Source organism: Neoarius graeffei, chromosome 19, assembly GCF_027579695.1.
Source record: "Neoarius graeffei isolate fNeoGra1 chromosome 19, fNeoGra1.pri, whole genome shotgun sequence".
Lineage (NCBI taxonomy): Eukaryota > Metazoa > Chordata > Actinopteri > Siluriformes > Ariidae > Neoarius > Neoarius graeffei.
In genome coordinates this window covers 49,419,688-49,445,257 of record NC_083587.1, presented here as the reverse complement: position 1 = coordinate 49,445,257, position 25,570 = coordinate 49,419,688, and the positions used below count along the sequence as shown (strand labels likewise).

Genomic DNA, 25,570 nt, shown 5'->3' with positions numbered 1-25,570 from the left:
GAAGCATGTTTCCCATTTTTGGGAAAACTCAAAAATTGCACATTTCTGAGTTGATTGAAGTGTGTAGAAACTTTCAAGTTGTAATCCATGACTTCCTGATTAACTGGGGCACAAATATGAAGTGACACAGAGGCCAAATTCCCTTAGTCATCCATCACCTTGGGAATGATAAGAGAACACACAAACCAAACGACGGAGAAGTGTCCTTCATAAGTCACCTTCATAAGTCAGTGAATGGTTATTTAAAAAATAGTTACTCACCTGAAAATCCATTTCTACTGTGAGGACAATTAAAAAAAAAATTATATATCTCACAAAGGATCACTGTTGGTAAATTACAAGTAAAATCTTGTGGTTTTCAAGTCTCCAAAACCTCCATCAGACACCAAGTTCATGCCAACAGATTATTTGGAAGGCTTGCCAGAAAGAAAGTTTTTCTGCCAGTTAACCACAAACGTAAGCACCTGAAGTTTGTGAAATGCTCCTCCAACTTTGAATGGAACCGTGTTCTCTGGTCTGATGAAAGAAAAAAATTTTGGTAATAAACACTCAAGGTGGGTTTGGTGTAAAAAGAAGGATGGCTATAATGAAAAGAACCCGATCCCAACTGTACAATATGGTGGAAGTTCTGCGATGTTTATTTTTGGGGCTGTTTTTCCTTCAAAAGTCCCTGGAAACCTTGTTAGGGTACATGGCATCATGGACTCCATGAAATACCAGAACATTTTAAATCTAAATCAGTCTGCCTCTACCAGGAAACTAAACCTGGGTCATCACTGGATCTTCCAGCAGGACAATGATCTGAAGCATATGTCCAAATCAACACAAAAATGGTTCGCTGAGCCCAGAATCAAGCTTCTGCCCTGGCCATCTCAGTCCCCTGAGCTGAACCCCATTGTAAACCTGTGGGGTGAGCTGAAGAGGAGAGAGAGCACAAGAGAGGGCCGAGGACCCTGGATGATCTGGAGAGATTGTGTAAAGAGGAACGGGCTCAAATGCCCTGCTCTGTATCTCCAACCTTATAAAATGTTATAGGAGAGACTCAGTGCTGTTTTACTGTCAAAGGGAGGTTGTACAAAGTATTATATTCAAAGGTGTCAGTAATAGTGGTGCATGTGTTCTTGTGGAAAATAATTTTCTTGAGAGATTTGTTTTTCTCTGAATAAATTTATTTCAATTAAAGGTTGGATTTTTCTCATTTTTTTCAGTGTGAGGTGAAGCGACTTCACCAAAAGGTGGATTTTTTTCTAACCCATTTTACTAATCTTAACAAGGGGTGCCAATAATCGTGGAGGGCACTGTACACAAGTACACACACACACACACACACACACACACACACACACACACACACACGGGGGAGGGTTTAAACTACACTTTTTTTTGCCATTATACTTTTCAGACACTTTAAAATTCCAGATTTATTTTTTTGTTCATTTATATTTTCTCCTCAACTAAAATATAACAGTAATAATGGATACCTCTGGGATGATTTTTAATACTTTGAAAGCACGTCTGGAGCATGTGTCATGAGTTTCAGAAGTATTAATACAAGAGATCTGTAATTCCTTCCATTTATGGCCAAAAAAACAAACTGTTGTCAGTCCAGAGTTTAAGCGTAGTGGCAGTGTTTCCACCCATTACTTATGAACATGTTCAAAACATTCTGCAATTAAATCAGGTATAAATCAGGACAGAGTGGTGTGATGTTCCAAACTTGATTATTCTACAGCAACAGTACAGCACAACATGCTTTATTCTTCTTATACCACAGCAATTTGCCAACGATTATAGTTAATTTATTTATTCAGGACCAACCCGTCATACATTTAGCCATTTTACGGTTAAAACCATTTACATTTATATTTAATGCTGTGGAACGTCCATGAGGAAAGTTAGTTCCCATTATCATTTACATTCTAGCAATTATCAAGTCATTCCCTCACAAGCCTCTATTTCTCCTCTATCTTGAAGTTCATAAGACAAAGAAAAACAACGTTTGATGCATTACAGAGGAAGTCTTCGGTCCTGAAGACTTTCCCGTGGTGGAAAACTTACTGTAACAAAGCGATGACACTGGAGACCACAAACATTCCAGAACTATTTAATAAACATCTCCTTACTGAAAGGGTCACCGTATCAACAATTACATATTTTTGTTACAGTACATGCTGCGAATCCCTATGAGCTGTTGCTATAGAAACGATAAACAATAACTATAGAAACAATGCTCGTATTACGACAAGTGCATTAATATAAATGCAATTGGTCTTGTTAGCCGACACTACTGTAGGCGCTGCGGTTATAGAAAATCAATCCACACCTTCTGACCAATCAGATTTGAGAATTCAGCAGTGCTGTGTTGTATAGGTGGGTTGCATCCGACATCATATCCGCCTCATTAGATCTGCAAGACGTGAAGTGGTGGTCAGCTGAGCTCACTGTTCACACAGCATCATCATCATTGGGGTGCCTTGCTAGTCGTTAAAATGCCCCACGCTTGTGTTGTTTTGGGCTGCTTGAATTGAACAAACCCTGAAACTAATAAAAAAAAAAAGTTTCTACCAGGTTCCCCATGAAGTAATTTAAAAAAAAAAAAAAAAAAAGAGAGCTAAGGATTTTACCAAAAGATGACATGGCTCTTGAACCTTTTGCTGTGACGGAAGGGAGTGGAGTCAAAGAACACTCAAGTTTGCAGCGATCACGTCATGAAAGGTTTGTAGCAATCTTTACAAAGATGATGTAGATTGGGCTCCTATAATGAACTAGACAGATAAGATAACCGAGATGACCCACATGAACAAAAAAAAAAAAGCAGAGCTCACAGCACGAAAAAGTGCTTCCCCGGCCGTGATATCAGTGAGCTGTGATAACTTCTCCGTCCTGTTTCACCAATCCCCAGGTCTTTAAAGGGGTTTCTGTGGCTCTTTGTGAATGATTTACCTGGAAGAGAAGAGCAGGGAGGATTGAGAATCGACCGGCTGTGGTTTGTTTACACTCGATGGTAAAACTTGTAGCATCCTAGCAATCATCACAAAGATGCGTACAAAAAGCCCAGAAGCTCTGACTTATCTGGGCAAAAATGATACAGGATTTATCTTGTAGTGTCCTGATTCCCAGATCTTTAACCCAGCCACATATAAAAATTTGTACGCCTCCATGCTCTTCCAGGTTTTCATCCATTTGTTTGCGAGTTTGAGATGTCAGGGAACTCAACGGATGGATAATTTTCCCAGAAAAAATAATCCTTTTGTTAACGTGTAGGGATCTATCCCATTGCAAAGAGCAACTTTCTGACTGTGCATCGGCCTCTAACGCTACGAAAATAGTCGGAGACGGTTTCACTAACTCTACATAACGGCAACCAGACTGGTTTGTCTGACCGCCACTTCATTCACCGGAAGTAAACTCGCAAGCAAAAGTCACGAGACTGAATACAACCTATAAAATATCACACAAACACTACACATGATTGATGCATCCAAGTTTTTTTTTTTTTTAATTCACACATTGGTAAATATTACAAAACATGGTGAATTGCCTTCTGCAAAGTGCTACAAGGCAATAAAAGAGACCATTGAACAGGATGTTTAGGTTTAAAGCACATAAACCAACACACGCGCACACATCCTATTGGAATACATACACAACATTTGGAGTAAAGAGTTACTATGTTGTAGGAAATCTTTCCTTGTACTTCACTGCATAGTTATGGATTAAAAAGACAAGAGCCTTCACACACACACACACACACACTTTGTACCTTCAAGACTTTAACAAATTTGCTCGCTCCTGAGCAGAAAAAAAAAAATAAAAAATTAAAATGTGCAATGTATCCACCTTAAACATTTCGAGCCAGCTATTTAAGGACACCGGACATACTGCTAATGAGAAAGAAGCAATTAAAGGCTCATGTATCCCTATTAACACTGACTCAAGAGGTAAATGTTCAAGTCTCGGCACGTTACGAAACAAGTGCTCAAGGAAAGGCATTTGCTGCTAGGAAACCACTACAGGTGTCGTATCTGTTCCACCCAACAGCTGTGCAACTATGTTCCTGGAGCGCTACCCTCCTACAGAAATTAAACACAACCTAAAAAGCCATCACACCCAAATCCATTCACGAGAGCTCTTTTCAGGCATGCTTCAACTTTAGAATGTGTTTAACTTAAGGGTAGATCACCAGGAGCTCACTTGACTGAAGGAATCCTCACATTGTCATATTGCATTATAGTAGTGTTGAGCTGCCCAACCCTGTTTCTGCTGAACTAAACTTTGGCAGTATTCAAAAACTACCTAATACACTTGGCTCCAATATATAGTCTCAAGGGGAAGATGGACAGGTGTTTTTAGTGTCGGAACTAAATCATAGAACTCAGGACCTCTGGTACACTGACACTTTTTTGTGGTAATATAATCATTATGTGAATATTTAAAATTTTTTTTTTATTAGCGTCGCCATCAATCCTAAAATTAATAAACTAAGTAATCAAAAAAATCTTTACAAGTTAAAGAAAAAAAAATATTACATATACATATGGCAGGGTAACTACAACAGCGTTAGCCAATTACTGTGGGCCCAGAGTATTTATTTAATTAAAAAACAAAAAACAAATTTGAGCCGACAGTCATTAGCTAACGTTGTTGTAGTTACCCTACCACACGTATCTAAATTTTTTTTTTTGCCCTTTCTTTAAGTTGTAAAGATTTTTTTATTACTTATTTTATTAATTTTAAGATTGCTGGCAAAGCTAATAAAAAAATAAAAATTAAATACAGATACAGATTTGCGAGAACATTCCTCAGACTCAAAGACAACAGGTGTCAGAATTGGACAAACACTGCCCGTCAAAAATTTGGAGACATCTAGATTTTCGCAATGTTTCACTAACAGGGCATTGTCTTTGTTGGTTTGCAGTTATGTAACACATTAAAGATATACCACGTGTCTATATTTGTCAGAGTAATTAATAAAATATTTAATTATATATTATAGGTTTGCTTAGTGGCTACATCTACTGCATAGGCATTCATCAGAGAAGCTCTGCCATGATTCAGTCCCTTCCTTTCTGAACTCCTCTCTGAGCAGTTAGACTGGTTTAAAATGTGAGGTGACTGGGCATAATAATAATAAATAATACGCAAGATGTCCTAAAACTTTTGATGGGCCATGCAGCAAAAACGCCTAAGGCGCAACTGACTTATGAGGAAACCTCTATATTTACCGTGAGTGTAATTGACTGACTCATTGATTACCACATTGGTTTACAGTTCAGCTATGAAATCCCACATCTAGTACTCATGGTTACATGTGCAGTACCTTCCATAAAACATGGACACACGCGAGTATACACACACACACACACACACACACGGCAGTGTTTCCTTCACATTCTTTCATGTACGTTTCACGCACATAGAAGCCTATTGTGACAAGCATCCATACACAAATGTAATCCATACACAAACACATGCCCTTTCTTTCTCTCACACATGACTGAAAACTATAACATTTCCTACTCTTCGCAATCTTTGAAACACAGCAAAAAAAAAAAAAAAAAGCCAAACAAACCCCCCCCCATCTTAAATGCTCTTTGTAATCAAGTTAAATTAACTTAAAAAGTTAAAAAGCTGTAAAAATGAAAATGTCAGACTGCTACAAACAGAAAAATACTGAGGCAAAAATAAAAGTCACTTCTTTCGAACCAGCCAGCAGCAATAGGGTTACCATCAAATTATTTTAGCATAAAAAAAAAAAAAAAACACAACACACAACCCCCCCGAAGCTTATTTCCCTGTACACCCCTCTCTGTCCTGTTACCTAGTGTTCTAGCAATAAACTTAAATCCAGAAAGTACCTCAAGCAGAAAAACGCCACCATGCAGAATACCTGATACTCCCTTCAGAGGGACAGCAGCCATACAACTCTCTGACACCCTCTGCTGGACAACACAGTGTCTACTGGAATGTTTACATATCTAAGCCACTATATGGTTCACTTCTTTGATTTTCTTAACCATCATGCCCTACCCTCTCTGTCTACTTCTCGTTCCTTGACTCTAAAGGTCCAGTTAATGCAGAACAGCAGTGGGGTTATTTTAGGACATTCCTCCCAATGGATTTCACTTCCAGTCCAAAGAATGTTTACCCTTGCCATTGGTTTGTGCTTTAACAGTAACTGCGAGTCTGACCCTCTGTGTGAATGGACCAGTTGGGACCAGACAGACTGCCCTGCCGGTTCAAGTCCCTTTGGCTCCGAAGTCCTGGAGGTCGAAGAGCAGGTTCCAGGATCACATCCCTCCTGGGAGCACTGGGGTAAGGGGGAAGTACCGGACCTGCCTGGTAAGGGTACTGGTTATATGGATTAACTTCCATTTGAGCCCCATATCCTCTTGGTGTGCTTAGTGCCAAGTTTGAGAAGGCCACCAAAGGAGGAGTAGAGGAATGGGGTGTGTCTGGGTGAGCCTGAAGGATATGACTGGTGGAATCTGGACAGTGAGGTCTTGTTGGATATGGGTTCGCTGTTGTGCTTTCTCCTTGTGGGGGTGGGATAAAGTCTTGGCTTCTGTAAAACTTAAGTACTTGGTCACCAGATGGCATAACATCAAAGGCTTGTCTGTACTGGCCACTGGAAGAACGGCGCATGGGATCTTGCCGTTGAAAAGCTCCTGAGCCTTCTCGCGGCAGACCCCGGTTCTCAAAATGACCCCGAGAGGATCCTGGGTTGTAGGCAGGTGGTGGGCGTTTATGATGTTGGCTGGGGTATGGGTTAGGGGGGTATTCAACATGCGGCGAGGAAGACGAAGAGGATGAAGTAGCCACACTTAGACCCTCTCTTTCATCCTCTGCAAGTTTCTCAATCAGCAGTGAAGCAATGTCCTTCCCCGTCAGGGCCTGACTAGGTTCTGAGCTCGAGCTCTGCGGGTCAGAGTGGCTGCGAAAGTGCGTTGTATCAGAGACTGTGGGCATCTCCAGTTCCTTGGAATCTGAAGCACCATCATTTTCCGTAGGGCTTTCAAAACTAGTTGTGGGACAGTCTTGAGCTAGAGTTTTGTCTGAGGATTGCTGTTCATCCTCTGTAGATGGCTCAGGAGGGTATGTGACAGGCTCTGCCCCTTGGTGGACATCTCCATCCAAGTCTGTGGTGGTCCAAGTCTTAGTGTTCATTCCAGCACCTGGAGGGCTGGTAAAAGGGTAGTTCACATAAATGGGTTCATCTTTGGAAGGTGGGTTATATGCTTGTATTGGGGACATCTGGGTTGAATAGCCTTGATGTGATTTTGACATGGATGGCTGAATATGATTCAGTGGTCCTTCGTGTCCAGAAGTCTCAAAATATCGATAGCACACCTTCCCATTTTCAAAGTATGGATGCAACTGGGATGCAGTGAGGTTGGAGGAGGGTGAGCGCATGGAACAGTGTAGGCTACGCTGGTGCACAGACAGAGGCATGAGACCCCCAGAGGAGCCCAAGCCAGTGGCAGCAGGGATGGGATGCAGCTCACTGCGGGTCAGCCTGACAGAGGAGGAGATCTGACGCTGCAGCCGAGGGTGACCACGAGGACCTGGTGGGTTGTTGTGAGAGTGACGGTGAGAATGGGAATGAGAGAAGGAGGAGTGTGAGTGAGCTGCCGTCCAGGCACGTGTGGCCTCAGAGGACCAAAGCTGAGGAGCCCTGGCAGATCCTGGCACTTGTGAGTAGGGGGGCGGGTGATGACCCCGAGACTGGGGCCTTTGATTGGCTGGCTCTGAAAGCCGGTAGTTGCCATCCGCATCTAACCTCATGTTCTGGTAACTATGCTGAGAGTAGCTAGGTGGATGATCAGGGGCACTAATCTCATAGTATAAATTCTCCATGTTGGAGGGATCTTCAGAAGATGAGAATGCAGGTCGGATATGGGATGTCTGGGCCTGCTGTTGTTGGATGAGGGGTTGAGCAGTTGTCACAACCTGTGCTGCTTGGTTAGCCAATCTGGCTGCATGGTAGCGAGACAGTGCATCTGATGTGTTGCTAATGCGCTCAGAAAAAGCTCTCGAAAGTGGTGGGTTGACTTGAGCCGGCCCCACCATGCGCCGGATGCGACTGGCATCGAGGGAGCGACGCGTGAAGTCATGTCGGTCAGTCTTGGCGATCGGGGGCCTCTGCGGGGCAGATTCCAATGGCCTTGGGGGCACTTTGGGGCGTGTGGGCTGGAAAGCATGTATATGGGCTAAGGGGGCGCTCTCTGACCTGGAATGCAGGAGCTGGGAATGAGCCTGGTTGGGGGATTTGGACTCCGTGCCAGACATCTGTTGCTGGAGGTGGGGAGCAGAGAACTGCCTGCCATACGCTGGGGGTTTCCTCTGGGAGGGAGCCTCGCTAGCAGTCGGTGGGCTGGATTTAGGGGTCTGACTTGGAGGTGCAGGAAGCTGTGGTTTCTGGTTGTAGGTGGGGCTTGGGGTTTTCTCATTGTCCCCAGAGGAACTACCAGCAGACAGCTCACTGTTAGACGTTCCGGAGTCAGAAACTGAGGCATTAGAAGACAGCGTACCCGTGTCCTAAAAAGCAAAGAAGCAATACACTGAAACAAGAGTGTGGTACAGCTGCATTCAACACATCCTGAATTTTTTTTAAAGACTACTCGGGTATACATAGCAGAACTATGGAGGCTTGTTGCCAATGAGAACTTAGTTGTAACATGCAAGGAGTCTCTTTCTTCCCACTATGTTGGGAAGAAAGAGACTCCTCACTTTTCGCTGACCTCAGGGTGACACTGTCCACTCTGCAACCTAGACACACACATTATATTATATAAAATAGCTGTGTTAATTTCTAGCCGACAGTCAGATGGGTCAAGAAGAAAAGTAATTTGCACATGTCCAAAGCAGCATTTAAGGAACAGTCACAGAAAAAAAATTCATTTACAAATACGTTTGTTGCCAACGACAAAAGTAGGTCAGTCAATTAGCCAAAATCACATTTGTTTCCCGAGTTTTACACTATTTTATAAAACTGGATTTTTTTTTTTTTACCAGGATGCACACATTCGCATTTACCATTTACGATATTCAACAAATTCCACTTATAAATAGGTGTATATCAGGTGAAAATTCAAATTCAATCCAAATTACTTGAAACTGCTCTCATTTCTTGTAACATGCAAGAACCAAGAAAGCACGTGACAAAGTCTCCAGTGTGTACTGTGTAGAGGCTGCAACTGATGATGGCCATGAGGCCAGGTAAGTTGTTGAGAGGTAATGCACAAGGAGTGCAAGTGGGTTACACCCTAGGCATATGGTGCACATGCCTTTCAAATATCTGTCCAAGTATGGCATTAACCAGATGTTTCTCCCTAACTTAGTCTTGGCCAATTCCCATTGACCAGCCAGCTCTCCCCTATAATACGAAAGCTTCCGACCTGGGAAGGAGAAGGCTAACATGTTTCCTCCGAGACATGTGAAGCCGTCAACTGTAGCTTTTTGAATTGATGCTCATGTAACAGCACTGCATAACACAGCCATTTCCACACGTATGACCTCAGACAGTTGCATGCTCCCAGCTAGTGTCACTATGATACAGGACAGTGTGTATTGACAGCTCTACCACACATACAGCATGGCCAATTTTGTTCCCTTGACTCCTGACCACGGATGGCTGTAGGATCCGGAACTCGTCAGGATTCAAACTTGTGATCTTTGAACAATAGGGCGAATGCTTTTCTGTTGTGCCACTTGAGAACCAGCTCTGAATATTTTATGGGCACATGCGCTCATTCTCCCACACACACACACACACACACACACACACACACACACACACACACACCTGGCCTGGAGGTGATCTTGGTTCCTCCTCCTCCTCCTGTGCCAAGTCTGTAGTCTTTTCAGGAGCACTAACTTCACCTCCACCCTCAGACATCCATGCAGACAGGGGACGCACAGTGGAGTATAGCTGGTCTGGATCAGAAGAGAGCATCGCCCCTGCATCAGCAGATAGGGACCGCTGGAAACCGGTGTCAGCATTAGGGGGACTCCCGGCCTGGCGGGGACGATAGGGAGGAGAGGCACCCTGCCGAAGAGCTTTGTTGGCACTCTCAGTCAGTGCCAGAGCCATGAGGCGGGCTGGGTTTTTAGGAGGAGGAGGAGGGGGCTTTTGGGAGGGCAGGTGAGCACCAGTGGGACCAATAATACCTGAGAGAGCACAGAGTTGCACAGACAGGGTTTAGCGGTTAAGATTCCAATGATATATTAAAAAAATGGGGCAAAGCCAATACTCTTGAATAGTCCTTGATTAATCCCATGCTTATATTTCTGACAGTCAATAATAAACCTGTTGCATTTAGGCATAAATGTGGACGATAATAGATTCAGCTGCCTTGCAAAAGAAATAATTATACATTCTGCAAAGACCCTAGACCCGATTCACAAAAAACAAAACACAGAGTTTAAACATAAATTTAAATAAATACCTACAGTACATCTTCCACATCTAACGACGCGATATGAGGCTGGAACACAAAGACAGAATAATTGTATACACACCGGGGCCTCTGATCTTAGCCTCATGGCCAAACTTGCTGTTTAACTCCTGTTGGCAGCTCTCTGTAAGCTGGAAATCACAAGACTTCAACAGCATCGATATCATTTGGGGTGGCTGGGAGGGTCCACCACCTGGGTTCCCGGAATGCAATTCGCCAGCTCGCCCGCCAATCATTTCTAGCACCTGAAAGGTAACGCGCCATTACTGTGACTACAACATTTTATTCATTGTTAGTTTAAAGCCATTATAATTATATTAGTTTCAATAGGGGCATATTTTAATAAAATTAATTAGTTACACAATTCTCTATGAATGAAATTCACCTTGGCAGGCACACTGATGGCAATGGGGTCAGATATGTCCAGTGGAGGCGACTTGGGTGCTTTCGGTGAAAGGGCATGCACTACCTTTTTTGTAAATGAGCGCCTTTCCTGTGGAGGTAGAGCAGAGGGTACAGGAGCTGGCAGGACACTGGGCTGGCTTTGGGAGGGACTAAGGCTGGGCTCTCCAGGATGGGTGGCGCTAGAGGCAGGGCTATTAACAGCAGGAGGTCTATGCTGACAGAACACCTGCTGGGTTGGGGCGGCTGCTGCCAAAATGAGACTCCTACGTGCTGCTGCTTCTGACTGGTTAAGCACAGAGTCTGGGTCTTCTGTGATTGAACGCTGACTTCCAGAACGGGCATGCCCTTGGCGGCTCAGACAACGGTATGGAGGAGGAGTGGCTGCAGACGGAGATTCACTATCACCCGGGGCAACGGGGCCACTGCTTCCGATTCCAATTGGTCCTTCATCCGGGAAGGTGGGGCTAAAGTCTGCTACGTCCTCAGCCATCCAGGATGTGCCAGGGTCCTGTGAGAAATCGGGCAACATGTAGACTCCCTCTTCATCATCTTCATCCTCTTCCTCGTCGTTAGCATCTCTGGCCTCGTCAGGAAGCAAGCTGTCGTAGGAGCGGCTGGGCGGGATTTGCGAAGGAACTGGCTGAGTCAGGAGCTGAGGGTCCATGGAGGCAGCCAGAGAGAGACCATCGCTGCTGGAGCGAGGTCTTCGCAAGCGCTGCAGCTTCCCCTGACCTGAGCGTAAGAGACAGTGTGGTACATGTTTCTCTTTAATACGCTGTTCTGGACACGGAGTGCTTTCCCCCTCCCCAATCTGTGATGACCTTAAAACCTTAGATAACTTCTAAGCAAACTAGTTCAGAAGCTTTAATTATTTTTTTCAGGCAAATTCTCTCTTTAATTAAATGAGCTTCATGGTGTGAGAGGAGATATTTTGTTCTTACCTGCTCCACTATGTTGGGAAGAAAGAGACTCCTCGCTTTTCGCTGACCTCAGGGTGACACTGTCCACTCTGCAACCTAGACACACACACACATTATATTATGTTATATAAAATGGCTGTTAATTTCTAGCCGACAGTCAGATGTGTCAAGAAGAAAAATAATTTGCACATGTCCAAAGCAGCATTTAAGGAACAGTCACAGAAAAAAATTCATTTACAAATACGTTTGTTGCCAACGACAAAAGTAGTCAGTCAATTAGCCAAAATCACATTTGTTTCCCCGAGTTTTACACTGCATTTTATAAAACTGGATTTTTTTTTTTTTTACCAAGATGCACATTTACCATTTACGATATTCAACAAATTCCACTTATAAATAGGTGTATATCAGGTGAAAATTCAAATTCAATCCAAATTACTTGAAACTGCTCTCATTGAATTCAGAATTGAATACTACTTTTTACAGAATTAAAATGTTTCTCCGTTCTTGAGATATTATAAATCAAAGATTGAAAAAACAGCTTAATTTTTAGAAAACTGCCGTATTATGATGTATTAGGATCACATGGTCCAAAATGGGCCTCGTGTTTTTTTTTTTCTTGATAACTTTTTATTTTTCAAGATATTTACATGGAAATTGGGAGGCGCATAGATGGTTGTATACTGAATACAAAGTTTTTAAAAAGTTAGTAAAAACCAAATTATCCAAATTGGTATGTAATGAGTATTAATTATTCTAATTACGTAGGTAAAATGTTAAATGGCTACACTCTCCTTCAAAGTTGTCAAATGGCTTTATTTGTGCAATATAAAGCTGATCTTAACTCTCATTTATACATCACAAAGAAGGAGAAGTCAATGTTAATTATAAAATATGCATAAATAAGCACTGAATGTCATTCACATCTACCATTCTCTATCAGAATAAAAACGTAATAAAAGATTACTTTTAATACCCTCTTTGTGCTCCGTAGGCCTTTGTATTTCTAAGTAGGGCCTACTAGTGTTTATATGAAAAAAATATAAATGATTATTTCGATTAATATTCACAGCTTTCAAGAAGAACCTCAAAAAAACCGTGTGAGCCACATTCAATTAATTGAACTGAAATTGACACTCGCGTTTCCGACTTCCGTTTTTTAAAAAATATAATTTTGACCACAAAGATCTCAATATTTTTCATCAAAACAACTACAGTTATATTCTAAAACAGTTATTTATTTACAGGAATCAGTTTGATTTGAAAAAATAAGTAGGTAAAGCTACGAAAACTCACTTCAAAATCTTCCGTGAATCATAACATCAAAACCAGCGGATGGGAATTTTTACTGAATATTTCATCAGAAACAGTGAGAGTGAGAGAACATCCCTATAAAAGTTATCTGACTGATATTCACGAGTAATCCACTCGGAAACCAATCAGAAGAAAGAGAGAGCCTGACCACTTTCCCGTGACTCAAAAAGCACCAGCAGTTTCCCGACATCACGCGAGCAGAGTGTGAACTCTGTTGGACCAACTTCAACCTGCTGTTACTCCCAAAGTACTGAGCAGATCTTAATGAGATAAATTTCTTTGGAAAGCAGAGATTATAAGCTTTTTAATGATAGTATTCACAATAGAAAATATTCAAGAGTTAAGCAATGACAGATTTGGAAACTTAAATGAGCATCTGCATGCAGAATTTTCACAGCACGGCCAGCGAGCGTCCGAGATGCCGACTATACAGTGGTGCTTGAAAGTTTGTGAACCCTTTAGAATTTTCTATATTTCTGCATAAATATAACATAAAACATCATCAGATTTTCACACAAGTCCTAAAAGTAGATAAAGAGAACCCAGTTAAACAAATGAGACAAAAATATTATACTTGTTCATTTATTTACTGAGGAAAATGATCCAATATTACACATCTGTGAGTGGCAAAAGTATGTGAACCTTTGCTTTCAGTATCTGGTGTGATCCCCTTGTGCAGCAATAACTGCAACTAAACGTTTCCGGTAACTGTTGATCAGTCCTGCACACCGGCTTGGAGGAATTTTAGCCCATTCCTCCGTACAGAACAGCTTCAACTCTGGGATGTTGGTGGGTTTCCTCACATGAACTGCTCGCTTCAGGTCCTTCCACAACATTTTGATTGGATTAAGGTCAGGACTTTGACTTGGCCATTCCAAAACATAAACTTTATTCTTCTTTAACCATTCTTTGGTAGAACAACTTGTGTGCTTAGGGTCGTTGTCTTGCTGCATGACCCACCTTCTCTTGAGATTCAGTTCATGGACAGATGTCCTGACATTTTCCTTTAGAATTCGCTGGTATAATTCAGAATTCATTGTTCCATCAATGATGGCAAACCATTCTGGCCCAGATGCAGCAAAACAGGCCCAAACCATGACACTACCACCACCATGTTTCACAGATAGGATAAGGTTTTTATGCTGGAATGCAGTGTTTTCCTTTCTCCAAACATAATGCTTCTCATTTAAACCAATTTCCATGTTGGTCTCATCTGTCCACAAAACATCTTTCCAATAGCCTTCTGGCTTGTCCACATGACCTTTAGCAAACTGCAGACGAGCAGCAATGTTCTTTTTGGAGAGCAGTGGCTTTATCCTTGCAACCCTGCCATGCACACCATTGTTGTTCAGTGTTCTTCTGATGGTGGACTCATGAACATTAGCATTAGCCAATGGGAGAAAGGCCTTCAGTTGCTTAGAAGTTACCCTGGGGTCCTTTGTGACCTCACTGACTATTACATGCCTTGCTCTTGGAGTGATCTTTGTTGGTTGACCACTCCTGGGGAGGGTAACAATGGTCTTGAATTTCCTCCATTTGTACACAATCTGTCTGACTGTGGATTGGTGGAGTCCAAACTCTTTAGAGATGGTTTTGTAAGCTTTTCCAGCCTGATGAGCATCAACAACGCTTTTTCTGAGGTCCTCAGAAATCTCCTTTGTTCGTGCCATGATGCACTTCCACAAACATGTGTTGTGAAGATCAGACTTTGATAGATCCCTGTTCTTTAAAAAAAACAGGGTGCCCACTCACACCTGATTGTCATCCCATTGATTGAAAACACCTGACTCTAATTTCACCTTCAAATTAACAGCTAATCCTACAGGTTCACATACTTTTGCCACTCACAGATATGTAATATTGGATCATTTTCCTCAATAAATAAATGAACAAGTATAATATTTTTGTCTCATTTGTTTAACTGGGTTCTCTTTATCTACTTTTAGGACTCGTGTGAAAATCTGATGATGTTTTGGGTCATATTTATGCAGAAATATAGAAAATTCTAAAGGGTTCACAAACTTTTAAGCACCACTGTAAGTGATTTGGTGGTATTTATACTTTCCCTTTTCTTCTTCACCGAGTTTAGCCTTGGGTTTCCACATAAGCCCTCCTGAAAATTGCCCAGGTTTTGTCCTGGTTGATTTATTATGTAAATCTCACAGCACTAAATCCCATCTTGGTGAAGAATTACCAATAATGGATTTTTAGTTTAAAGAACAATTTTTGGAACGACAGTCGAAACCAGGGATATGTACCGATCCAGGGGAAAACAGTTACCCTGATTACAACCAACTCTTATAATCCGTGATACAGCTTTCAATTGTTGATCCCCTTGGATTATCCTTCAAGTAATCTGGACTTCTTTACCTGCATGAGAGGTGGAGGGCTGGAACAGCGAGGTGATCCGGCTGGGCTTGCGACGGCCTGATCCTGCAGGCTTTCCGATAGCAAAGAACGTCTTCCAGCTCCCTCCAGCTGCCTTGCGTGCCTTCAGCCCTCTTTTTCTTCTACACAGAGGGAAAGACTTAACTTACAACTACATTATAGAAGAAAAGTAGTCGTGTGTTAAAGGTAGACTGCCTTTCAGATTTTTTAAGTGTATCTCATAAAAAGAATTTTCCTACACCCAACTATTTTTGTTTAGCGGACCGAAAGCTGCCAAATTCGAAATCACAGACTTCCAATTTTATTCTCTTTTCTTAAATAGAACAATTAATGAATTTAGGGCTGCCTTTTTCTTCTTTTGGCTGCTCCCGATTAGGGGTCGCCACACCGGATCTTTCGTCTCCATTGCTCCCTGTCTTCCGCATCTTTCTCTACCACACCTGCCACTTTCATGTCCTCTCTCACCACATCCATGTATCTCCTCTTTGGCCTTCCTCGTTTTCGTGTGCCTGGCAGCTCTATCCTCAACATTCTTCTTCCAACATGCTCTGCATCTCTTCTCAGGATGTGCCCATACCATCTCAGTCTCATCTCTCAGCTTAATTCCCAAGCTCTCCACATGTGCTGTCCCTCTGATGTGCTCATTCCTTATCCTGTCCAACCTCCCATCGCAAACCTTAACATCCTCAACTCCACCTCCTGTCTCTTCGTTAAGGGTATGGTCTCCAATCCATACATCACAGCTGGTCTCACTACTCTTTTATACATCTTACCTTTCACTTTTGCTGGGACAAATGATTCCCAAAATCCTTCTCCAACTGCTCCACCCTGCCTGCACTTTCTTTCTCACCTCACTATTGCAGCCCCCATTTTCCTGCACAGTTGACCCCAGGTACTTGAATTCACCAACTTTCTTTACGTCTACTCCTTGCATCTTCACTACACTCTCATCCCCATTCTCATTGCTGCTACTGCTTACCTTCATTCCTCTTCGTTCCAATGCATACCTCCATCTCTCCAAACCCAGCTCAACCTCCTTTCTACTTTCACCACGTATCATCTGCAAACATCATGTTCCATGATGACTCTTGCCTCACTTCGCCCGTCAAGCTACCCATCACTATGGCAAACAAAAAAGGACTCAAAGCAGATCCTTGATGGAGTCCCACCTTCACCTTGAACCATTCAGTCGTTTCAACTGCACACCTCACTGCTGTTTCACTGTTCTCATACATGTCTTGCACCACTCTGATATACTTCTCATTCACTCCACTCTCTCATACAATACCATAACTCATCTCTCGGCACTCTATCGTATGCCTTCTCCAGGTCTACAAACACACAATGTAGCTTTCTCTGGCCTTCCCTGTACTTCTCCATTAACATTCTTAAAGCAAAAATTGCATCTGATGTGCTCTTCCTGGGCATAAACCTGTACTGCTGTTCACAGATTGAGAAGAGAGGAAGCAATCTCGCCTCCAATACCCTTTCCCATAGCTTCATGGTGTGGCTCATCAATTTTATTCCTCTGTAATTACTCCAGCTCTGTACATCTCCCTTATTCTTGTATATTGGGACTAGCACACTCACTCTCCATTCATTTGCCATTTTCTCATTCTCTAGGATCTTATTAAACAAACAATCTCATTAGGAACTCCACAGCCGTCTCACCCAAACAGCTCCAAGCCTCAATCGGGATACCACCTGGTCCGACTGCTTTCCCAGTCTTCATTCTTTTCACGGCTGCCCTCACTTCATCCTTACTAAATCAACTCTGCTTCCTGATTTGTGGTCTCCAATGAATCTGACCTTTTCTCTCTTGGATTCTTCTCATTTAATAAATCCTCAAAGTACTCTTTCTACCTTCTTAATACACTCTGTCACACATTTCCATCTTTCATCACTCTTACCTGCTGTACATCCTTTGTTTCCCTGCCTAGCTAGTCTGTACAGATCTTTCTCTTCTTCTTTGGTCTCCAGTCTTTCGTACAACTCCTGGTATGCATCTGCTTTCACCTTCGCTACCGCTCTTTTTGCCTTCTGTCTCGTCTCTCTGTAGAACCGCCTGCTTTCCTCAAGTCTCTGATCGTCCCAATTCTTCTTTGCTAGCCTCTTCTCTTTTATAATTTCCTGCACTTTTTTGTTCCATCACCGTGTCTCCTTGTCTTCCTTCCTCCTTCCCGATGACCACCCAAGCACCTTCCTTGCTGCCTCCCAATCTTCTGGCAGACTTCCATTACCACTCAGTGCTCATCTCATTTCTTCCCTAAACTCCTTCTGATGTTCAACCTCTTAGTTTCCACCACTTAACCTTCGGCTCCACTATTTCACGCTTCCTCTTTCACTATCAAGCTCATCCTGCACACGACCGCTCGATGTTGTCTAGCTACACTCTTCCCTGCCATCACTTTACAGTCTCCAATCCCCTTCAGGTTACCCCTTCTGCAGAGTATGTAGTCCACCTATGTAGATCTTCCTCCACTCTTAAACGTCACCCTGTGCTGCTCTTTCTTCTCAAAGTATGTACTGACTATTGTCAAATTCATCCTCTTTGAAAAACCAACTACCATTTGCCCTTCCACATTTCTCTCTCTTACACCATATCTGCCCATCACGTCCTCATCTCCTCTGTTTCCCTTGCCAACACGTCCACTGAAATCTGCTCCCATCAGCAAACGCTCCTCTCTCGGTATACTTTCTACTACTCCATCCATCTTTTCCCAGAAAGACTATTTCTCTTCATTCTCACATCCAACCTATGGGGTGTACACACACACACACACACACACACACACACACTTGATTACCACTCCTTGAATCTCCAACTTGATGCCTATCCCTCTGACACCCTCTTCACATCAAATCACACTGTTGACCAACTCTCCCCTCAAAACAATACCAACACCATTTCTCTTTCCATCGACTCCATAATAAAACAACTTGGATCCACCTCCAATGTTCTTGGCCTTGCTTCCTTTCCACCTCGTCTCCTGCACACACAAAATGTCCAACTTCCTTCTTTCCATCATACCTGCCAAGTCTCTCGCTCTGCCAGTCAGTGTTCCCGCATTCAGTGTTCCTACCCTCAATTCTAAGCTCCTTCCCTTCCATCTTTCACGCTGTCTCCTAACACGCCTCCCCCCTCTCTTTTTCCTTCTCCGTTTTGGTGAACACTAGCACACTTTCCACCAGCACCCTGTTGATCAACAGTACTGGAGGCGGCCATTGTTAACCCGGGCCCCGACCGATCCGGTATGGTATTCTTTTCAATCCGCATGTTAGATTTGGGGGGCGGCACGGTGGTGTAGTGGTTAGCGCTGTCGCCTCACAGCAAGAAGGTCCGGGTTCGAGCCCCGTAGCCGGCGAGGGCCTTTCTGTGCGGAGTTTGCATGTTCTCCCCGTGTCCGCATGGGTTTCCTCCGGGTGCTCCGGTTTCCCCCACAGTCCAAAGACATGCAGGTTAGGTTAACTGGTGACTCTAAATTGACCGTAGGTGTGAATGTGAGTGTGAATGGTTGTCTGTGTCTATGTGTCAGCCCTGTGATGACCTGGTGACTTGTCCAGGGTGTACCCCGCCTTTCGCCCGTAGTCAGCTGGGATAGGCTCCAGCTTGCCTGCGACCCTGTAGAACAGGATAAAGCGGCTACAGATAATGAGATGAGATGTTAGATTTGGCACAGTTTTACGCCAGATGCCCTTCCTGATGCAACCCTCTCCAATTTATCCGGGCTTGGGACCGGCACCAAGAGTACGCTTATGTGGCTGGATTTAATGAATTTAGGGCCACGTGGCCCTAAATTCTCTGCTATTTTTTCCTGCTTCACCATGACCCAATTCAAGACGCAACGTCATGCATGGCATGATGGGCTTTCTCCGTTTGCGCACGGCATTGTGGGATACAAATCTGAAACAGGAGAGAATAATGGCGGATGTGAGTGTGCGAATGAAACTGGAAAGACCGGCTACAGTAACGGAAAAGCGAGAAGACGTTATGTTGCAAAAGAAAGGAAACGTAGGACCAAACTAATAAATATCGGTGGTCAGCGAGCACCTCGGTGTGATCAGCTGTTTGTTTAGCGACAGAATGATGGAACCGTCAGTGCACCGTCAAGGTAAACCTGTAGATGGCAGTAATGCAACATTGTGGATGCCAGCTGCTGTAAAACCCAAAAGTTGAAGACGACGACGACGACAACAACGACTAAGGTAAACCTGCACATGCGCACACGGACTTCCTCTGTCTGCTTGACTGCATGAAGCGAGCGATTTCATGCACATTATTTGCTCAGGAATCCCCTCAAATTAAATAACTTCCCAGCCACAGAATGGCCTGTTTTTTTTTTTTTGATATTACAAAAATAAACATACATCACAATGACAACATTTCAGGGGGAACTAAATTTCACAGATTTTATGAAATCAAAAGGTCGTCTACTTTTAAGTAGCAAACAGCCTGACCTGTGAGTAGGGAGGTCCAACACGGTGTGGAAGCGATCCTGGAGGGGGTGAGAAGATCCTTGAAGGAGAAGAGGAGCCTGGGAACGAGCCTGAGCCTCCTCCAAAGATAGCAACCTGGTGGATACAAAGGACTTGGGCCTGGTCAGGGACTGCCGAGCTGCAAAGAAAAAGAGGAGTGGGAGTCAGATCCTGCCAAAAGGGAGAAAGTGAGAAGGCTTCAGACTAACAGCTGGAATGGAAGCTGATTTCATCCTTAAAAGGAAAAGATAGCACGCCAGAGGGAAGCTCAAGAAAGTGAGGACAAATCAAGACGATCACATCCTGATCCAATACGACTGCAATAAAGCCTTCAACATGGCGAGCAGGCGAATAAACCCAGGGTCGCCTAACCTGGATGCTCGAAGATCACACTCAAAGCTTGCATAAACACTGAACATCGGCACATCGTTTCTGCTTGCTACAGTACACACAGGAAAAGCAAAAGGGCTTTGAAACAATTTGCTACGAAGCCTAAATTTAATTCTTTGTCATTTTTTTTTAACCATTAACACACAAATAAGCAAAGCTGACAAACAAAAGCACATATTAAACTGAGATAAATAATTTACCTTCCTCGCTTGTCTCAAAAACACCAATACTGAACACTGACCCACACCATTTCCACAAAGATTTCTGAAATAAAACTTCTTAACAATACTGAAAACTACAAATAGAAATAACAGCATTAAAATGACAAGCTGACGACAGCCATGTATTTAAAAATGGGTCAAAAATGAATTTATTTCTCTTTCCCCCCTTTCTCAGACTGTACAGTACAAACATACATCATTTTTCTTTTTTTTACAAAACAGTCATCAAGGCTGCCTTTGTGATGCCTGGATCTGTTCACGTGTAAACAATTAAAATTTAAAAAATACAATAAAAATCACATCCTTCACATAAAAACCAGGCAGGACTAGAAACTGGAACATTTGCACTCTGTACCATCAAGCAAGCAAACACAGCATTCTGGATATTTGAGGCTTCTGATTATTATGGCCAATGAGTCCAAGCTTGGGAAAGGTTTCATATGATGGAGAAACGCCGCTGGTCTGCATCAAGGTCTGGAAAGGCGGGGCCAGGTTCTGGGGTCTCCCCCCGTGCTTCCTGCAGACTAACCAACCGTGATCTCTGGGGCCGGCGTGGGATCTTGCGCTCTGTGCTTCTTGCTGTTATGGAAACACACAGGCTGCAACTTCCTGTTTGACCACATACTACCGCAAATAAAGCTCAACTTCAGTGTCCATTTAATCAGTCCTGATTTAATCAAATGGCATCATCTCATATCATGGGTTAGAAATTGGTAGGAAAGATGGGAAATTTGAACTCACACCCTGTTGCAAAACAGTTCAAGAATGTGAAAAATACAGAACACTCTACTTATATTGTGGTGTTAAAGTGGCATGATGAAATATTACGTACGTACTTACTGAGTGGGCGGGCCGGACGGGAAAACATTTGGCTTGAGGTAATGCTGTATGGACCAAGGCCCGTACAAATGACCAAGAGACAAATATTTTCCCGTCCGACCCGACCCAACTCCGTCAATAAGCGTTTGATCATATGACCTTTCTGGACTTCAGGACTTCCCTGGACTTTTTAAAAGAAGTCTTCGTCTTTCAGGATGTTTATCTTACTGTTGTTGTCGTCAAGGTAGCATTGAATACTTTCCGAAAAGGAAGACAGAGTGTCAGATTCGTAGTCTAAATTTCCCTTTTTATTTGCTTGCACACACAAACTACGGTATGCAGTTATTTAGCACAAATCGCGAAAGTCTTTTTTTAAAGCACAAATCGCAAAAGTCTTTTTTAAAAGCACAAATCGCAAAAGTCTTTTTTAAAAGCACAAATCGCAAAAGTCTTTTTTAAAAGCACAAATCGCGAAAGTCTTTTTTTAAAGCACAAATCGCGAAAGTCTTTTTTTTAAAGCACAAATCGCGAAAGTCTTTTTTTTAAAGCACAAATCGCGAAAGTCTTTTTTAAAGCACAAATCGTGAAAGTCTTTTTTTTAAGCGCAAATCACTAAAGTCTTTTTTAAAGCACAAGTCCGAAAGTCTTTTTTAAAGCACAAGTCTGAAAGTCTTTTTTTAAAGCACAAATCCGAAAGTCTTTTTTTAGCACAAATCCGAAAGTCTTTTTTAGCACAAGTCCGAAAGTCTTTTTTTAAAGCACAAGCCGCGAGAAAGTCCAAAAGTCTTTTTTTAAAGCACAAATCGTGAAAGTCTTTTTTAAAGTAAAAGTCCGAAAGTCTTTTTTTAAAGCACAAATCGCGAAAGTCTTTTTTAAAGCACAAATCGCGAAAGTCTTTTTTAAAGCGCAAATCCCGAAAGTCTTTTTTAAAGCGCAAATCGCGAAAGTCTTTTTTAAAGCACAAGTCCGAAAGTCTTTTTTAAAGCACAAGTCCGAAAGTCTTTTTTAAAGCACAAGTCCGAAAGTCTTTTTTAAAGCACAAGTCCGAAAGTCTTTTTTAAAGCACAAGTCCGAAAGTCTTTTTTTAAAGCACAAGCCGTGAAAAAGTCCAAAAGTCTTTTTTTAAAGCACAAGTCTTTTTTTAAAGCACAAATCGCGAAAGTTTTTTTTAAAGTATAAATCACGAAAGTCTTTTTTAAAGCAAAAGTCCGAAAGTTTTTTTTTAAAGCACAAGTACAAAGTCTTTTTTTAGCACAAGTCTGGATTATGGTCACAAACAAAGATCTTGAAGGATGGCACAACCGTTTAAACAGAAGGGCGTCAGGACGAGCACAAATTCCTCGCTATCTTCTGGTGCCCCTGCTGTACAGTGAAGTTGTGCTGATGAGTTTACAGGCTCGGCTCGGCAGCGAAAAGAAGCTGACAACGATCCAGCACCAACAGCACCTAAATTTACATTCCAAGGTTTTTTGTTTATGGGATCATTTCCATAAAAATGAAAGTAAACGTCTTCCAACTTCTTAAATCGTGTGCATTCTTAGTGGCACCTGCAGTTTAATCAATCATCAAGTTTGGTGTTTTTTTTTTGTTTCAAGTTTAAATGATTTCACTTCCTTGCATTTCACAGCAATTATCTAAAATGTAAATAGATTAATAACTGTATATAGCAAATAGCTGGATATAGTTTTCTTTTCTTTTGACCTTTTTTCCTTTTGTAAAAAATTAAAATAAAGAACAAACAAAAAGCTCTCTTTAAACTACTATCTTGTAGATTTCGCTTGACTTTTCATTCTGTATCAAATTTGCAAATTGTAAATAATAAATATGATATGATTTAAGCTTAGCACTTTAATAGACAAAACAAACCTGGAAGTTGGCTGTAGCGGTGTACTGTGTCAGGGGACGTGCTGGGTTAAATAATTTGGAGGGAGGATTGGTGACGAACATACGGGCTACATCAAACATGGCGGTTTCAAGATGGCGGAGTGGGGAAATACAATCGCTCGTTTTCAATCGGAATCTCAGCAACTTTCATAAAAAAAAAAAAAAAAAACATCAAACATCTTTCAACATGATCAGAAAGAATTCATAATAACGATTAAGTGTGCTTGGATCTTGTGCTAAAGAGTTTTACTAAAAGACTTTAGATTTGTGCTAAATAACCGTAAACCGAAACTATATAGCGAGCTGTCTAGCTCCTTAGAGGGGATGACTATGTCTCTTTCCTCCTTAACTTCAGCAAGAAATATTTTGAAAACGTTCATGCCGTACTGATTGTCACCTCGCCCGGGACGGAGTCCACCAGGGGGCGAGGTATTGTTTTCGGTGGGGTTTCTTTGTTTGTTTGTTAGCAACATTATGGGAAAACGGCTGGAACAATCTTCATGAAACTTTCAGCATTTTGAAACATTTTGAGGGCCATCCAGTCAAGGTCACCAGAAAGGTCAAAATCATAGTTATTACAAATTTACTACATAATTATATATGTAAGGAAATCGTAGCTCCTCTGAAGAGCTCTTTAGTTGCAATTAAATGATCAAACAAAACAAAAAAGTGCAACCGGGCGAGGTTTGTTTTGCCTGGCAACACTTGTTTTATGGTGTTTTCTTGTTGTCTTTGTATAAACAAGTGAATTTCTTCGCTCAAAAGTACCTTTTTTCATTTTCTTCAACAATTTTAGCTTGTTCAATGAAGTCCGTGTCTGATAAAATCAAGATAATAAGGTTCACTTTTCACTGTGCTCAGTTGTGTCGCTCATTTTTCAAAAAGTAACAATTCAGAGCAAAAGGAAAAACGGCGGAAGCGAGGGAAACGGGTCCGGAGCCGCATACGGCTTTATCCGGACCGGATTCAAAAATCCGTATCTGGCCGGTCACGTGACTTTTCCCAGTGGTTTTTATTAAGAGCATGTGCACAGGTCCGTATAGACAGAGGTGGACAGTAACGAAGTACATTTACTTGAGTACTGTACTTAAGTACACTTTTTGAGTATTTTTTTTTTTTGGTAAACTTATGACTTTAACTTCACTACATTTGAAAGGGAAATATCGTACTTTTCACTCCACTACATTTCCATCAAGGTCCTCGTTAGTCGTTACTATGAAGCAGCTTTGAAAGTGGATGTTTTTTCTTTTCTTTTCTAAAACGTGATTGTTTTTTTTGCAGGTGACACTGAGACAGCCGATCAGTGATCACTAGGGTCACGTCACATCCATAGACTGTATAAAATCAAGATCAATGATTTCTCAGCAGCATTATTTAACACGATCAGTTGATGGCAGAATGGAAGGAGGCGGTTGTTCTGGGGAATGTACACACCCATGGCCGTACCTAGAACCCATGTTTCAGTTTTCTGAAAAGATTAAAAATTCGTTTCGTCTTAAACGTTTGCTTTGTTTGCCAAAAACAAACCACATCACGGCCTACAAAAACTCGCTGTCTGACCTGCGGAAGCATATTGAGGTGTATTAATGTTTTATTCCAAGAGAAAGCTTGCAACGAAGTTGTCTGTGCTTTTTGAGCTAGCGATAACGTTGCAATAGCCATGCAGTCTGGTTAGTCAAATGACTTTCTGCGGATTTGCTCACCAAGTTGCCGTAGCCTTGTCCACGGCTAACGTTAACACATAGCTAGTTAACTTGGACACTGTTAGTTAGCATGTAAAAACGGAGTTACGCTAACATGAATAACGTTAACTTATCTGAAGTCCTTTCAGAAATATCTTTTAGCATAATTTTACCAAATAAACAATGTAGAAATCTTTCTTTTCTAGTAGCGTTAGCTACCCAATATGATTTCGAGTTTGAAAAGCGTTTGCTAGTATGTCAGGTGGAGTTTCACTGACTAGCTAGCTTAACATTAAACCACCATGATTCACAGCATGCGTTCATTTTGTGAATTCACATTTCTGTCTTTGGTAACGGCGTCAGGTTTTGTAAGCGTTGTGGCAATAATACAACGATGTGTTAAGAGAAAATGTACTTTTAATACTTAAGTATTTTTAAAAGCAAGTACTTCAGTACTTTAACTTAAGTAAAAATTTGACCGGACAACTTTCACTTGTATCGGAGTAACATTTGACCAGTGGGATCTGTACTTTGACTTAAGTCATGAAGTTGGGTACTTTGTCCACCTCTGCGTACAGGTCCTCTGATAAATAATCTGTATTTCTTACGCTGTT

At 42.0% G+C, this 25,570-nt stretch overlaps 1 protein-coding gene across 11 annotated transcripts in view; it reads right to left on the bottom strand.

Annotated features, from left to right (window-relative positions):
* Positions 1-3,472: 3,472 nt before the first annotated feature.
* Positions 3,473-25,570, bottom strand: part of arhgap33 (Rho GTPase activating protein 33) — a 121,303-nt gene continuing 99,205 nt past the window's right edge. For all 11 annotated transcript variants that reach the window (XM_060900209.1, XM_060900211.1, XM_060900208.1 and 8 more), the window contains 7 exons: positions 19,943-20,099; positions 15,467-15,606; positions 11,804-11,878; positions 10,843-11,594; positions 10,522-10,702; positions 9,806-10,170; positions 3,473-8,538 (listed from right to left, as the gene is read on the bottom strand). In XM_060900209.1, the coding sequence (XP_060756192.1) occupies positions 6,169-8,538; positions 9,806-10,170; positions 10,522-10,702; positions 10,843-11,594; positions 11,804-11,878; positions 15,467-15,606; positions 19,943-20,099 (4,040 nt within the window). In that variant the 3' untranslated portion in view covers positions 3,473-6,168. The remainder of the gene's footprint in view (positions 8,539-9,805; positions 10,171-10,521; positions 10,703-10,842; positions 11,595-11,803; positions 11,879-15,466; positions 15,607-19,942; positions 20,100-25,570) is intronic.